This window comes from Clupea harengus, chromosome 8 (assembly GCF_900700415.2).
Source record: "Clupea harengus chromosome 8, Ch_v2.0.2, whole genome shotgun sequence".
NCBI lineage: Eukaryota > Metazoa > Chordata > Actinopteri > Clupeiformes > Clupeidae > Clupea > Clupea harengus.
In genome coordinates, this window is record NC_045159.1 from 8899542 (window position 1) to 8915319 (window position 15778).

The window sequence follows — 15778 nt, forward strand, 5'->3', positions numbered from 1 at the left end:
TACAGTATATACATACATATTAAAACAGAAACCATGTTCATAAAAAAAAGAATCTGAAACCGTTGTTTAAAATGGCTCCTTCCAAAGAAGGGACTGTATAAATGAATGTTCGGAGATGAAGGACAACATGTCATGGATACTGAGCTGATGGTTTGACTAAATGTCGGACTTAAAAATCACAGCTAAATATTTGGAGTGAACAAGGTCAGTGTCAAAACAGTGTTTGGTGACCTTTACAACCAATCGTTGCCAGGGTGCAATGCATTCCTACCGTGCATCCGTACCACACACCAGTATTCATCCCACCATAAAACCCTGTCTGTGCCAACCGGACTCAGTGCCACCAATACGGTGACGCGGTGGGCGTTTGTCAGCTACATCTTTTGCATTAGTCCATGAAAGCCAGCACGGTCAAGGCACATGTACTGTGGGGCAAGTTTCAGACTTACCATGGTCTTGTGAGGAAGGGGGGGTGGGGGGGGTGACTGAGGGCTTTTACGGTCAAAGTCAGTTTTGTACTGTGACCCAACAGGCCTTTTGCTAATCAATCTGAGTGTGTGTGTGTGTGTGTGTGTGTGTGTGTGTGTGTGTGTGTGGATGCTGTCAATGCTATGACTACTAGAGGGATTAGAGGATCGGGATGAGGAAAAAAGGAGAAAAGAACCCCCCCCCCCCCAACACTAAATTTAGTTAATCCTTCAATTAAATAATCTGACTGATGGTGCAAATAATACAGCTCACTACAGGCACAGAAGTGGGATGCTTCATATTTTCAATCAAACCCAACGGGCCATAAATACTTAGACGCACACACAAGGGAGGAGGAGGTGTGGATTGTGGCCATTGTTATAAAAAAACGTTATGTAATCAGAGTAATGTGGAGTGTGTGTGTGTGTGTGTGTGTGTGTGTGTGTGTCGTGAAGGGGCAATGGGGCCTTCAATATGCTCCCTACTTAACTATGGGAGTAGGGCAGCTTTGAGGTGAACAGAGTTGGCAGGTCTGTTTGCAGCTGAACATAATCAAATGCGAGTGCCCTGTGAACTCCCTAAAAAAACACACACACACACACACACACACACACACACACACACACACACACACACACACACACACACACACACACACACACACACACACAGACACTCACACACAAACTCTCTCAATCTTTGGAACGGCCCAGTAATGAAGGAGGAGAGGGGAGCTGCTGGGAGGGGTGCCGTAGCCACGCAAGGACAAACAAAGACCCACCAATCAGAAGCCTTCTTTTTGAAGCACTCCACCACCAAGCCAAGGGCGCTGGAAACGGTCAAGAGGTGGGAGAAGAGTGGCTGGCTCAGCAGATCACCAGAGCCCACCAACAACATGGCACAGAGATGGACAAGGGAAAGAAGAGGGAGTGGTGGAGGCAGTGGTGGTGGTGGTGTTGTTGTGTGTGTGTGTGGGGGGGGGGCAATGTGGGCATCCAAGACTCCTAAATAATGGTTGAGTAAAATTGAAGAGCAATATTTATAAAAAGAAAAATAAACAGGAAATATGTATTCTGCAAACAATCTCTTGAACATAATTAAAAAAAAATAACATAAGGAAAGAAAAAGCCTTCTCTGAACATAAAAGAACTTCATAGAATCATCTGAAAGGGTTAAACGATGTAGTAAGCCTGTCTGATGGAGATTGCGGTATTGTTGATATTACATTTCATTTGCGTCATTTAGCCATATCCTGAGACATGTAAAATGGTGGGAATCTGAACGGAGGTCACACCGGCTATCTAAAAGATGAGGCCAAATTCATAAAAAGGTACGAGCAGGTGCTACAGCTCTCAGCACAATATAATAATTAAATGGCTAATTTAGATGAAGCATTGTTGGTTTTACAGAGAATATTACTCTCTTCCACATGAAAACCTTTAATAATTGCAACCGTCTAAGATTGTATGTCGTTGGACAGGATCTTCTTAGTTTAAAAAGAGATGGGGTTGCACTGGGCTATTTACAACAATAAAAACTGGTGAACCCATACTCACCTTGCAGACTAGATATCATGTCATTCACTCATGTTTTTCTGCTCAGTAAAAGTTCAGAAGGTCAATTAGTTTTTTTCACCGGTCTCATTTGCCATCTTCAGTTTGTCTTCCATTTGTCCAGGTGTTTGAGTGCGTAGTGGGTTTTTTATCACAATCACACAAACACACAGTCACACACACACACGCAGTTACATGGAGAGACCTGTTGTTGCTACGGTGACGAGTCTGGGGGGGGGGGAGCGCACTACACGATGGAGCCGTCCCTGTTCTGGGCTGGGATCATGACGGGGATGGCGCCCATGCGGCTGAGGTTAGGGCCGGCCGGCTTGCCGGGGGGAGGCAGGGGCGCGTGGCTGGGGGGCCGCTCGAACTCGTCCGAGGGGATTTTGTCGTACTGCGGCTTGGAGTACTCATGCAGGTTGGAGGGCGACATGGAGCCCAGCGAGGAGCGCTGGCTGCCCACGCTGGTGAAGCTGCGCGCCGTCGACACGCGGCTCTTGGGAGGGGGCACGTCCTCTCTGGGGAGGGCAGAGAAGGGGTTAAACATTACAACATTACACTTACAATACCATGCATGGACTGATAAATGCATATGCTAAAAGTGAAATGAATAAATGACATTTAATTAGATTAGTGAAATCAGTTTGAGTGAAAGGTTTCGTTTCCTCATCTAGCTCTGGAGAAAACCCCTGCAGCGCGGCATGTTTTATGTCCTAGTTTAGCTCAATCAAGCGCGCTCAGGTAATCAAGAGTACGGACATGTTTATTCCTGATTTCCTGAGTAGAGCTGATTTCACTAATGACGTTTGCTACGATTACTTGATGTGGTTTGCTGAGGTGTGGCAGAACAGGAAGAGATGGAACACACAGCAAACCTTTCTAAACGAAATCCAAACCATTCTACTTGCGTAACAAGGGGGAGGCTGATCTTCAAAAACCCAAGTTAGTTTATTCTACTTGGAACCACACATGTGCTGGGAGTGTCTTCAGTATCAACATCAGGAATCAGTAGGACATCAGTGGTTAGAGGCTTCCTGGTACACAGGCGCATGTTTCCAAAAGGTTTTCAAAAGGCTGTCAATGTTTGCTTTTGCCCATCACCATAGTCACGCACAGCACATATTTGTTTGGATAGCAGGATCACCTGCTTTTGGTATTTACACTAGCCTGACATCACTGCCGGGATTAGCTTACATGTTTACAGTTTGTCAGGTTCTCCTAGAATCACCTAATCAAAACACAGAGAGAGACAGACAGAGAGAGACAGACAGAGAGGGACAGACAGAGAGAGACTTGCTGTCTAGCGGATGTAGCTATAAGGGCGGTGTGGGGCGAAACCAGTGCCAACTTCACCGTGCCAACTTCCACTGTGAGTGGCGAGCGAGGGGGGGACACAGAGGAATGCCCCAGACAAGCGAGACTGTGCCAACTGCCAACTCACCCACCCCAAGGCTCCAATCCTCTCCAAATTAACGAGCAATCAACAGCAACAAAAGCACAGTGAGGGAGAGAGAGACACAGAAATAGAGAAAAAGCAATAAAAGAGAGCTAGAGGGAGGGAGCGAGAGGGCAAGAGAGAGAGAAAGAGAGAGAGAACAGGCACTACAGAGAGAGGGGGAGTGTGTGAGTGACTGTGTGCCGCTAGTGTGCTCTGTGGAGGGCTGTGTGGAAGTGGCTGGCCTCTCGGCAGGCCCACTCTGCTAATCCCCTTTGTCGCAGGCGGAGTGACACTGCACTGGGCGCTGACAGTCAGCGGGGCCACAGGCGGGAGTAGAGGGGGGTGTTGAGTCCGAGACAGACCCCGGGGCTCTCCTGAAAAGCTGTTTCTATGGGCCGGGCAGCCAATGGGGAGGGAGGGCATTGATAGAGCTGGCCAGGGATGGACTGAACAAACAGCCCTCTAAAAGTGATTACACCAGCCTTTCATTTAAAGAAAAGCAGGGGGGGAAAGAGCTGATGGCGCGACAACCATTTTATCCTGGCTCTGCGCTGTGCACAGCGTGTGTGTGTGTGTGTTTGTCTGTGTGTGTGTGCGTGTATGTGCGTGTGTGTGTGTGCGTGCATGTGCTTGAGAGAGAGAGAGAGTAATTGGCCGGGCAAAGCCGAGGATTGAAAGTGAAAGCGCGGTCTATGGATGACATGCTCCTACAGGCATGCGGGCTGATTCAGACCTAGTCGCTACCTCACTGCTGACCAGCCCCAGCAATCACACAAATCACAGGGGACCAGTGGGACAGATGCTCGGGCGCATACACATCAGCATGCCTAGTGCACACCATCTTACTTCAAGCCCAGCGAAACGAGAGAGATGTAAAGGTCCTGAATTTCCATAAAGGGGGCTACACAACAGATGCGTCAGGCGGGGGCAACAAACAACTTCCAGATATCCGCAACCCTTGTTCTGAAATATGACCTGTGGCTTCCAGCGCGGCTCAAAACCCTTTGGCTCCCAAGAGCGCCATCCATCATCTTTTTCTACCACGCTACCTACATGAAACACAAAATGAGCCGTCCACTTTCACCCCAAGGCCTGAAATTTACATCATCCACGGCAACCAACCGTGGCTAAGACTAGTAAAAAGTCATTAATCACACCTCCAGCATGGTATAGCTAGGCTTTGCACCATCTGTTAAACGGCAGCGTGCAGCAGACATGGGAGCACGGTGCAATGCCAAGGCCACAGGTTTCAGCAGGTGTACAGGTACTAATGGTCTGTATGCCTTTACTGTGCTGCGAGGCACTGCAGATATGTGCAACTTTAAACGACATGTATACTGTAGAGGTGTCCCTTTGTTCAGCCTGTTGTCCAACAGATGGGGAAAGGTGGGTTTGTGCCAGTGAACGCTGAATGCTTTTCATCTACTGAGCAACGGTTAGGCGCACTGCAACACACTTTGGATAACTAGAGTTTGTTAATAGATAAATGATGAAGGGATGTAAATAAATGGCACTCGGTGACTCCACCGCCTTGGAGAATATTTCTCCACGCACGAGCACACTGCCTTGTCTTTGTACAGTGTGTGTGTGTGTGTGTGTGTGTGTGTGTGTGTGTGTGTGTGTGTGTGTAAACTGTGGCCTACCTGATCTCGTAGGAGATCTCCTTCTCGTACTTCTTGCGGTTGCGAGCACGGCAGCAGCAGAAGAGGATGATGGCGATGATGATGAGGGCTAGGAGCACGCAGATGACCGCCGCCGCTATGATGCCCGCCGTGTTGGGAGCTGACAGACAGAACAGTCATCATTCTAGAGCATTCTACTGCAGAACACACCTGACAAGCCACAACTACAAACCAGTCAGACATCATACTGTAATGACTAACTAATTGGAACTTCTTTAAGGTTTATAGTGGTTCGGGAGGAACTGTGAAACTGTAAATGTGTGACCACTTTCGGGAAACCTTTAGAGAAATATAAAGCTTCAAGAGGACGACCTATTACGCTTCCCCCCCTTTCCTTTAGTGTGTTATAAAGCTTTTTGTGCATGTAGAAACCACTTTTCCCAGCTGCATGAAACTCTCATAACAAAATCCTCATTGCCCATCTAGCTGGGCTCATCAGGAGGGAGGGTTAGAGACACAGGAGCTCCATCAGAGCATTCCAGAACAAGGCCGAATAGAGATGTACAGTATGAGAAAAAGAATGTGTTTTTGGAACATTGAAGCATGTAAATCTCTTGTAGTCGACTCCAAAAATAAAATGATGAAAACTGAAAAATGAGCATAATAGGTCCGCTTTAAAGCTTTCAGAAACACCTATAATGACACTCTTAATTCTTGAATATGGAAACAATCCCTTCTTGAGGCCAAAGCTTCAGGGGCAAGTGGGGGGCACTATCATGCCATGGGTGAGGCTGGTATGGCAGCATGGAGGCGGCAGGATGTCAGGATGGTAGAGAGTGGGCACTGTTGAATAGGTGGTTGGGCCTTACACTGTGCTGCAGTCTGTAATTGCCTGGGAGTGTGAGTGGTACTTACGAGGGGTGATGCCCAGGTCCATGACACACTCCTGCATGCCCACGCGGTTCTTGGCCATGCAGCGGTACGTTCCGGAAGAACCCTCACTCGCATTGCGTATGTTGATGGACCCGCTAACAGGGTCTGAGGACAGAGGAGGAGGAAGAAGGAGAGATGAGGAAGATGTACCAATATCATGGTATATGTAAGTGGTGTGTATGTGCAAACTAACAATATGTATTGTGCATTGTGTAGTATGTATGCATGTCTGTGTGTGTGTGTGTGTGTGTGTGTGTGTGTGTTTACCCAGAACTGCGGAGGCGGGCAGCAGCTTGGAGCCGGTGATCCTCTCCCAGGCGTAGGCGATAGGGTTGGTGCCCTCGCTGGACTCGCAGCGAAGCACCACATCCTTGCCCACCTGTGTGGGCCCCTCAGCATAGCAGCGCGGCTTAGAGGGAGCGACTGCAGAGAGAGGGAGGGAGGGAGAGGGCGGGTGAGCGAGGCCGACAGACAGACAGACCGACCAACAGACAGACAGGGGGAGAGCGCGAGGGAACATCAAAAACAAAGGGCCAGGTGCAAACAATTACTGTGCATACCTCCATGACCAGCCATCTCTGTTTGCTTTTCTAGGGTCTGACATGGGGCCTTCGATGTTTAAACACTACCCTTCAATCCCCACACATGCAGCTAACATCTCACTGACACACACACACACACACACACAGAGACAGAGAGAGAGAGAGAGAGAGAGAAAGAAAGAAAGAAAGACAGAGAGAGAGATAGAGAGAGCCCTTTGTGAGGGGTGTTTAAGGCTTAGATTTTGACCATAAAGACTAAAGACATATTAAACAGCGCGCAGCTAAACCATGATGGTTAGTGCAATTTATGAATTTATGAACGATGTTCACCCGTTTAGCTGTCTACCTTGGCTAACCGCACGATTAAGTTGTACGTTTTCAAACAAGTGTAAAAAACTTTAGCTTTAGAAAAGTTTTTAAAGGTTTAGAGAAAAGCTTAATTATTCTTTTGAAATCCTACATCGAATTCTGAAAATTATGTCATTGAACTCTGAGTGAATTGGTCCTAACGGTGAATATTCTGAATTCCCATCAGCGACGATGCTCTTTTATCTCATCTTGAGCAAACTGAGTATTCCCAACACATCCATTTCACCAAATGCCCTGACAACTCTATTAGACACCCGTTAAACAAGTCCCAATGGACGTCTCAACTTTTTCATTGTCATTTAATCACAGGTGACTAACATTTAAACACCTCTTGGATAATTACCCTTCGTAATTTTGTGATTCATTGGGAACACCTGATCACCGTGCGATTACGTTAGACACAGAGTGGAAAAAACCTCCTGTAAATGTGTCTGATGCCTATTCCCGTTCTGTTGTAGCTCCCATCCGCAAACTAATGAGCTGCAGTAATCAGGGGGAGGACACAGCTGCTGTCAGCGCAGATACGGTCCCTGACGTTTATTACAATGGCACAGAAGACAGAAGAGGAGGAAAGAAGGGAAGAGGAAAAGAAGAGAGGAGAGGAAAGGCCATAGCAGAAGTAGGGGGCTGAGAGGGAGGGTGGGTGAGGCAATGAAGAGGGAAAAGGGGTGGGGTGGGGGGTTATCTCTCTCTCTCTCTCTCTCTCTGTGTAAAGTCCAAAAAGAAAAGGCAAACAGACTCTCCTCTCTGTTGGCAGGAGATGAGATGAGAATCCGAAGGCAAACAAGGCTTTAAATTAAAACCAGCCTGGAGAGGCGGAGCGAGAGACTGAAGGAGGTAGAGGAGAGAAAGCAAGGGAAGGGGAGAAGAAAGAAGAGCCTGTGTGTGTGTGTGTGTGTGTGTGTGTGTGTGTGTGTGAGAGCGTGTGTGTATGTGTGAGCGTGTGTGTGCGTGAGGAGGAGGGGTGGGGTCGGGTCAGGTCAGTGTTAGATTCCACGGAACCCCAACCGGGGCGACAGAACCGGGCTGGATGCTGACATCATGGCTTGTGAAAACAGAGGGCCAAAGGCTTATAGCGCAGAGAGACTGGATTAACAGCACACATCCTACACACATCAAATACGCAATAGCCTACATCAGCACTCACACACACATATTACACCAGCCACTACAGCCCCCACCCCAGACACACTCTACATCACATTCCACTGTAGACTAATAACCTGCCTGTCCTCCGGAGGTCTGTGACCTGTCTGACCCAGACATGACCCTTTCCTTGGTCTCTCTCTCTCTCTCTCTCTCTCTCTCTCTCTCTCTCTCTCTCTGTGTGTGTGTGTGTGTGTGTGTGCGGTTGAGTGTTTGAGCGGCTCCTGAAAGTGAGTGGTTTCTAACTATTCTAACTTATTTTTTTTGTACATGTTTTTCAGCAAACTGTTTCTTTGTTATTTTCCGTTGTTATCAATCTCTACAGACGCTGTAGATAGTTTTTAGTTTGCTTTATTTTTTTTAGTTTGCCCTCCCGCGGAGTTAGCCACCAGCCTTGGCTGGCAGCGTGACTGCTACGGGCATAATGGAATTTCAGCGTCTTACGAGACAACATGGGGTTAAAATTCAGTGTTCCGCAAGTGTCGAGGAGTGTAGTCTTGCAATTGGTGATGTGGTTGGCCATGAAAATGTTAAATCGGCCTCCCGTATGAATAATGCAATTGTGGTCTTTATCAGTACGGTTGACAAAGCTAGACAAGTAATTGCAACAGGTATTGTGCTAAATGACGCACACACAACCGTCCTTCCACTTAGCTCCCCTTCTAAGAAAGTCTGCATATGCAGACATGTATTTGACATCTAGATGAATCTGAACGAATGCATATGCAGACATGTATTTCACATCTAGACCAGACATCTCCAGTTTAGCCAGCAGCTGGTTTGTTATAGCCTCTGAAGTGTCGTTGCTGTCACTGTAAAAATCCAACAGGGCATGTTGTACACCTTCCTCAAAGTACAAATATCTCAGTACAATTGGTCGTACCTTTGTTTGATGCACCGGTTGCCACTGAAAAGGGCAAATTGTTTGCTTTGATGTAATCTGTATGTATTTGTAGGCTACAGAGTAGGGCGCTAGGACATTCGCACACAAAGCCTGAGCTTTAGTTCGGCCACACATCATCCCCTTAGCTATGGGCGAATCACAAAATATCTCTCGGTCCACCTTCACGCCGCAGTCTACACCGCGGTACTTTACTTTACAGCATGGTAAACCTTACACAGCTCAGCAGCGGAGATTTTGTTATCCAACGGCAACGTACCTTCTCGAAAAAAAATGTTTAACGAAGAGATACCTGCGGCGTTTGTTACTTTTATGCTTCTCTGTTCACGCATGTCTTTCAATAGCAGCTTTACCCTGACTACTTATGTCAAAATCACAGCGACAGAGAGTGCAGAAGCCATGAAAGGAGTCTCGACTGCTTTTGTCCATTCTAGGTTGAACGACGTCTGACGTTTTGACAAGTTTTCTTCTATGTGTTAACTTTCTGTCAATGTAGCCAGCAGCGTAGATATGACGTAGCAGCACACTAAGCCTGTCTACGTTTTTAACCAATGATATAGGGTTATAACCTAACCTAAGCCTATCAGATATTTATTTGACACCGCTTTTAGCCATTCATTTGTTAGACTGAGTTCCAGCAAAATATTCTAGAGCACGGCTCTTTAGGCCCAGTGCAACTCCAAAAAGGAGGACAAATATGCGTCCGGCCTGATGCTGCGCCGGACGCCGGACAGTGCATTAAAAATCCGGACTGTTCGGCCTAAATCTGGACGTCTGGTCACCCTAGCCACGACTGATGCATTGCTGAGGTGTTTTCACTGTGGTTGTGTGGGTCACGTTGTCCGCGACTGCCCACGGAAAAAGAATAACAGTGCTGAAAGTGCAACGAAAGTGGCTGAAACGAGCTCAGAAGGTCCCCCCGCAACTCCACCCTCGCCCGCCGAAGCATTTGCGCATGAAGCTAGCACACCCAACATCTCTAGCAATTCAGAGGAACACCTGATTGACCTAATTACAAAGGGGCTTGTAGCCGCAGCTGGTGGCTCCACTCCAGCTGGTTCAAATGATAGCGCAGTTAATTTGATCATGAAAGAGTTGACTGCTTTGAGTGAGAAAGACGGTAGACCTGTATTAGAAACGCAAGTGCTAATGCTGAAGTCTCGGGCTTGCTTTCGCCAGAGCCTGCCCAAGACGTTGCAATGAGCGGTGGATTTAAGACCCCGTTCAAGAGAAAGGCTGAGGACAGTGCAAGCTGTGTACCAAGGGCAAAAAAAGGGGATGAACACGATAGTGACGAAGAGTCTGTTTGCTCTAATCTGTCTGACTCTTCGATTGGTGACGTTTGTGCACCTGGAGGAGATTTACCGTTGAAGTACAAAGCAGAGGATATAAGCCGCTTTTTATATGAGACCAAAGGGCTTCGTAATGTTGAAACAGAGCTTTATTTTCCTGATCGGCAACAGTTTATTAATGATGTTGTATGTTTTCTGAGAGACAATGTGTTCTCTGGGAAGGAGGCTGCACGCCTCCGGAAATTCCTGACTAAACTCAGGAAAAAAGTTAAAGAGCAGTCAACGTTTACAAACTCCACACATCCATGATGATCGCGAATGCCCTTACAATTGGCACTCTAAACTTAAACGGTGCCAGAGACAAAATGAAAAGGCTGACTTTGATAGATTTTATTAATTTAAAAAAGATAAATGTCATGCTAATTCAGGAAACGCACAGTGATAAAACAAATGAAGTTGATTGGAGAAGAGAATGGAATGGTCAGATATTCTTTAGTCACAAGTCCTCCGTGAGTGGAGGGGTGGCGATTTTGTTTTCTAAAGATTCTCTCCCGCTCTCCTGCCATGTTCAGGATATTGTGGAGGGGAGGCTTTTGATGATTAAAGCAGTTTTTGAAAGCCACACCATGTTTTTTTGAAAAATGTTTAACAAATGGAGTTGACAGAGTTACTTTTTTTAGCAAAATTGATGAGGTGTTAAATGATTTGGAGGCAGAAAGCTTTCTTTTCGTAGGTGGTGACTAACTGTACTGTGGATGACAAGCTGGATAGAAATCACCTAGAGCCTCATGCTCCCTCCCGGAAGGCAGTAATTAAACTGATCAATGCTCATCATTTGTGTGACACATGGAGAACCTTGCATCAAGGTGTCAGGCAGTATACTTGGTCTCACAGCAGAGGGAATTATATTTCCTTTGCAAGATTAGACAGTATTTATACCCTGGAGAATCATCGCAACACTTTAAGAGCATGCCATATTCTGCCAACTGGTTTTTCTGGTCACTGTGCGGTTGTTTGTAATGTGAGTGTTAAGGCTTTTAAGCCTAGAAGTGCTTACTGGTGTTTTAACACATCACTCTTAGAAGATCAGCACTTTAAGGACACCTTTATTTTCTTTTGGGATACTTTTAGGAAGCAAATTGACTCCTTTTCCTCTTTACGGGATTGGTGGGATCATGGCAAGGTCCAAATTAGGATATTTTGTCAGCATTACACCTCTAATGTCACTAAGTCAATTATTTCCTCGCTCAAGGTCGTGGAAAATGATATCTTGCGTCTTCAAAGGCTGGTAACACCTGCAGGGGACGGGGACCACCTTAAACTCCTGGATGAAAGGAAGGGCAGGCTAAAATAACTGTTGGGAGTCAGAGCACAAGGGGCTTTAGTACGCTCCTGGTTTCAGAACGTTACGCTGATGGATGCTCCATCCAAGTATTTCTTTAATTTAGAGAGGCAGAATGGTCAGAGCCGGTTAATGCACATCCTGAGGTCTGAAACAGGCCAGGAGTTGTCTGACCCTGCACAGATTCGCAATTATGCAAGATCTTTTTATTCTAAGTTGTACGACACTGAATTGGTGTCTAATGATCTGTTGCCCAGTCCTTTTTTCAATGATTTGCCTAAAGTGCCTGATGAGTGTCATGCTGTAACAGATAAGGTGCTAACACTTCATGAGCTTGAAGAGGCTGCCATGAGTATGCAGAATGCCAGAGCTCCTGGGATCGATGGTCTGCCATTTGACTTTTATAAAGCTTTTTGGTCATGTGTTGGGAAGGACCTCCTTGCAGTGCTCTGTGAGTGCTTGAGGGAAGGGTGCTTTCCCCTTAGCTGTCGCCGGGCGGTGATTATACTTCTGCCCAAGAAGGGTAACTTGCAGGAAATAGGCAACTGGCGCCCTGTCTCCCTGCTATGCTCTGACATGAAGATTCTGTCCAAGGCTCTGGCTATGAGGTTAAAACAAGTAATTGGTCAAGTAGTGCATTCAGATCAATCTTATTGTATACCAGACCAATCAATTTTTGATAACATAGCAGTAGTCAGAGACCTAATGACTGCGTCAAGAAATGCAGTCATTAATGTGGGGCTGATCTCTCTAGATCAACAAAAAGCTTTTGACCATGTTGAACATGATTATTTGTGGGCCACTTTTGACGCTTTTGGGTTTAGCCCTGTTTTCACAGCTATGGTCAGGGCTATTTACTGTAACAGTGAAAGTTTGGTGAAAATAAATGGAGGCCTGAGCGCCCCTTTTAAGGTCAAAATGGGGGTCAGGCAGGGGTGCCCATTGTCTGGCATGCTTTACTCCATTGCAGTTGAGCCCCTGTTACATAGGCTACGGTCTGATTTGAGGGGTGTTTCTTTGCCTTTCTGTAACGAACGTTTCTTTTTGTCTGCTTATGCTGATGATGTAACCGTTTTTGTTAATGGCAGTGATGATTTGAATGTGTTACAAACTATTGTGAATGATTTTAATTTTCTTTCTTCTGCTAAAGTGAACTGGGGGAAGAGCGAAGCTATTTGGGTTGGAGAGTGGGAAAAAAGGCGCACTGGTTTGTCAGGTGAGATGGTTTGGAAAAAGGAAGGGTTTAAATATCTTGGTGTTTATTTGGGTGACGATTTTTTTGTTCAAAAGAACTGGGAAGGGGTTTTGGAAAAGGTTAAGTTTCGTTTGGGGAAATGGAAGTGGCTGCTCCCTCAACTATCATATAGGGGGCGCACACTTATAATTAACAACCTTGTGGCATCAGCCTTATGGCACAAATTTGCATGTATGGAACCCCCTGTTGGACTTATTGAGAGTATTCAGAGGGAAGTGGTACATTTCTTTTGGGATAAACTACACTGGGTCCCTCAAGTCATCCTTTTCCTATCAAAGGAGGATGGAGGACAAGGACTTATTAATCTTGCTTGCAGGAGGGACACTTTTCGGTTGCAGTTCATCCAGCGACTGCTCTCTGCTTCAAGTACTCTGGCCTGGAGACCACTGGCTCTTGGCATTCTGCGTGAAGTCAGTAACCTGGGCCTGGACATTGCTCTTTTTCAAATGGACACAAAGCAACTTGCGCTTGATGGACTGTCTCCTTTCTGCAAGAGCCTTTTTAGGGCTTAGGGGCTTTTCAATCATGAGTGGGCAGGAGGACTATCTTCTGTGCACTGGTTACTTGAAGAACCTGTTGTTATGGGGTCACGATTTGATGTGTCATGTAACGTTGCTGGTCTAAAAACTCTGCTCTGTGAGAAAGGAGTCTTGCAATTACGCCATGTTGTTAATACAGCAGGTTGTTAATACAGCAGGTTGTAATTTACAGAATGTCCAGGCGACAGCCTCTTTCTTAGGAATAAGGTCTCAGAGATATGTGAAACAGTTTTTGGATAAACTAAGTGCGGTGTTAAGTTACCAGGAGAAAAGTCTCCTGGAAGACTATACTAAAGGTAACATTCTATGTAATACTAGTGATGGTCTTTCGAATATGAAACTTTCACCATCGCTTTCAGAATGTGGTCACACTAGCCCTCTGCTAGTGCTTGGGGACTATGATCGGATGCATTTAGATTCAGTCACTGGGAAGGTTGTATACAAGAATCTTGTGAAAGTGGCCAATAGGGCTACTCTGAAAGGTAGAACGGATACTGTGTGGAGAGACAAGTTAGGTATTGATGACAAAACCAAGCCTGTGTGGAGAGTTTTTTACAAGTCTCCATTGACAAAGAGAACTGGTGATCTTCAATGGAGGATCTTGCATGGTGCCATTGCTGTGAATGCCATAGTGTCTGTGATGAACCCAACAATATGTGATACTTGTCCATTCTGTACAGAGAGAGAGACGATTTATCATTGCTTTATGGAGTGTAATAGGCTTAGTTCATTGTTTTGCTTGCTAAGTCATTTGTTATTTTCTTTTGGAATTGTGTTTACCAAACAAGGGTTTATACTTGGTTTTTTCTACAATCAGAAACACAGAACAAAATGTGAGCTTATTAATTTTATTGTTGGTCAGGCCAAGCTTGCCATTTATATGAGCCGAAAAAAATAAAGTCCAGCAGAACATGGGAGATGATGTTATAGCTGTTTTCAAGAACTTAATAAAGTCCAGAATTACTATCGATTTTCATTTTTATAAGCTAACAAGGGCAATTGAGTCTTTCACGGACAGATGGTGTACGGATGGTGCCCTGTGCTCTGTAACAAATGATGAACTTTCTTTTGCTCGATTTGCTCGAGTTGCTTGAGTTTGAATAACTGATGTACTTATGTACGGTGCTCTCAGTTGTTGTACAATAAAGTTTGTTTTAAAATTCCAAAAAAAAATTCTCTATCTCTCTCTCTCTCTCTCGAAATTAAATGTGTTGTAATGCACTGTGAATGAGAATGGGGCATGAGAGGCTTTATGCTAACTATCAGATATTATCTCTTCTTGCGAACACACACGCACACAGACCTTCAAACAAAACACATAAGGCCAACAGCACTATCTGCACACATGATCATCCAAACACACAAACACATATGCGAGCGCCCACGCACACAACCGACAAGCTAAAAAAAGATTACCATTACACATTCACTGTCCTCTGGTGCTTATAGTCGACCAACTAGAAACCCCAACAAGCTAATCAAATGAAAACCAAGCAGCACGCATAATTAATGACTCACGCTCTACAACGCATAGAGACGATCCCAGTGAATTATCATAATCTTCATCACATTCACGGGCACTCAGTGCAAGCCTCGAAAAATAAAGCAGTACACAGAATAATCACACACCATAAAATAAAGCTCAAAACCGCTTCTGCATGCTCACTATGTCGAAGTTGTTCAGATGGGAGACGCATCTAAAAACCAAACTATGTGGATGAAGGTGATACGGTAAAAGGTGAGACGTTTGTGTGCTTACGTTTTGTGGTTTGTCTGCTGGCCGCTAATATGGGGGCACCAGGGCTCAGTGGGCGAGCTGGGGGATTAGCGGTGAGGCATGTTTACAGCTGGGTTGGGGAGTGTGTGTGTGTGTGTGTGTGTGTGTGTGTGTGTGTGTGTGTGTGTGTGTTTGTTTGTTTAGCCTGGATGCAGAGAATTGGCTCTCAAGGGCAGCCACGGCACCCACACAAAAGCCTCCCAGACGCGTGTGTGCGCTTCTCCTTGGCTGCACGCTCACTTTGAGACGTGATTGGAAACTGTGTGAGTAGTGTGTGTGTGTGTGTGTGTGTGTGTGTGTTACGCACTCAGATAAACCGACACATGCACAGACACACACACACATTGATATGCAGCCTGGGCCTGTAGGGCTTGTGCAGAGATGACGCTGAGGGCAATGACAAGAGATCACATACACCTGTCATCAGGAATGCACAGCACACACACCTAAACAACAACACGTCGCTCATACACATACTTTAACAGCAACACACACACACACACACACACACACACACACACACACACACACACACACACACACACACACTAGACCGCAGCCATCTCGATAACCTCAGAGGAAAACTACCAATCCCTGT

At 45.9% G+C, this 15778-nt stretch overlaps 1 protein-coding gene across 1 annotated transcript in view; it reads right to left on the reverse strand.

The window, feature by feature from the left end:
* Nucleotides 1-1976: 1976 nt before the first annotated feature.
* The window catches only part of cxadr (CXADR Ig-like cell adhesion molecule), a 61609-nt gene continuing 47807 nt past the window's right edge, over nt 1977-15778 (reverse strand). Inside the window, exons 4-7 of the mRNA XM_012837768.3 lie at nt 6285-6440; nt 6000-6122; nt 5106-5244; nt 1977-2542 (exon numbers count right to left, since the gene is read on the reverse strand). Of these exons, the coding sequence (XP_012693222.1) occupies nt 2269-2542; nt 5106-5244; nt 6000-6122; nt 6285-6440 (692 nt within the window). The 3' untranslated portion in view covers nt 1977-2268. The remainder of the gene's footprint in view (nt 2543-5105; nt 5245-5999; nt 6123-6284; nt 6441-15778) is intronic.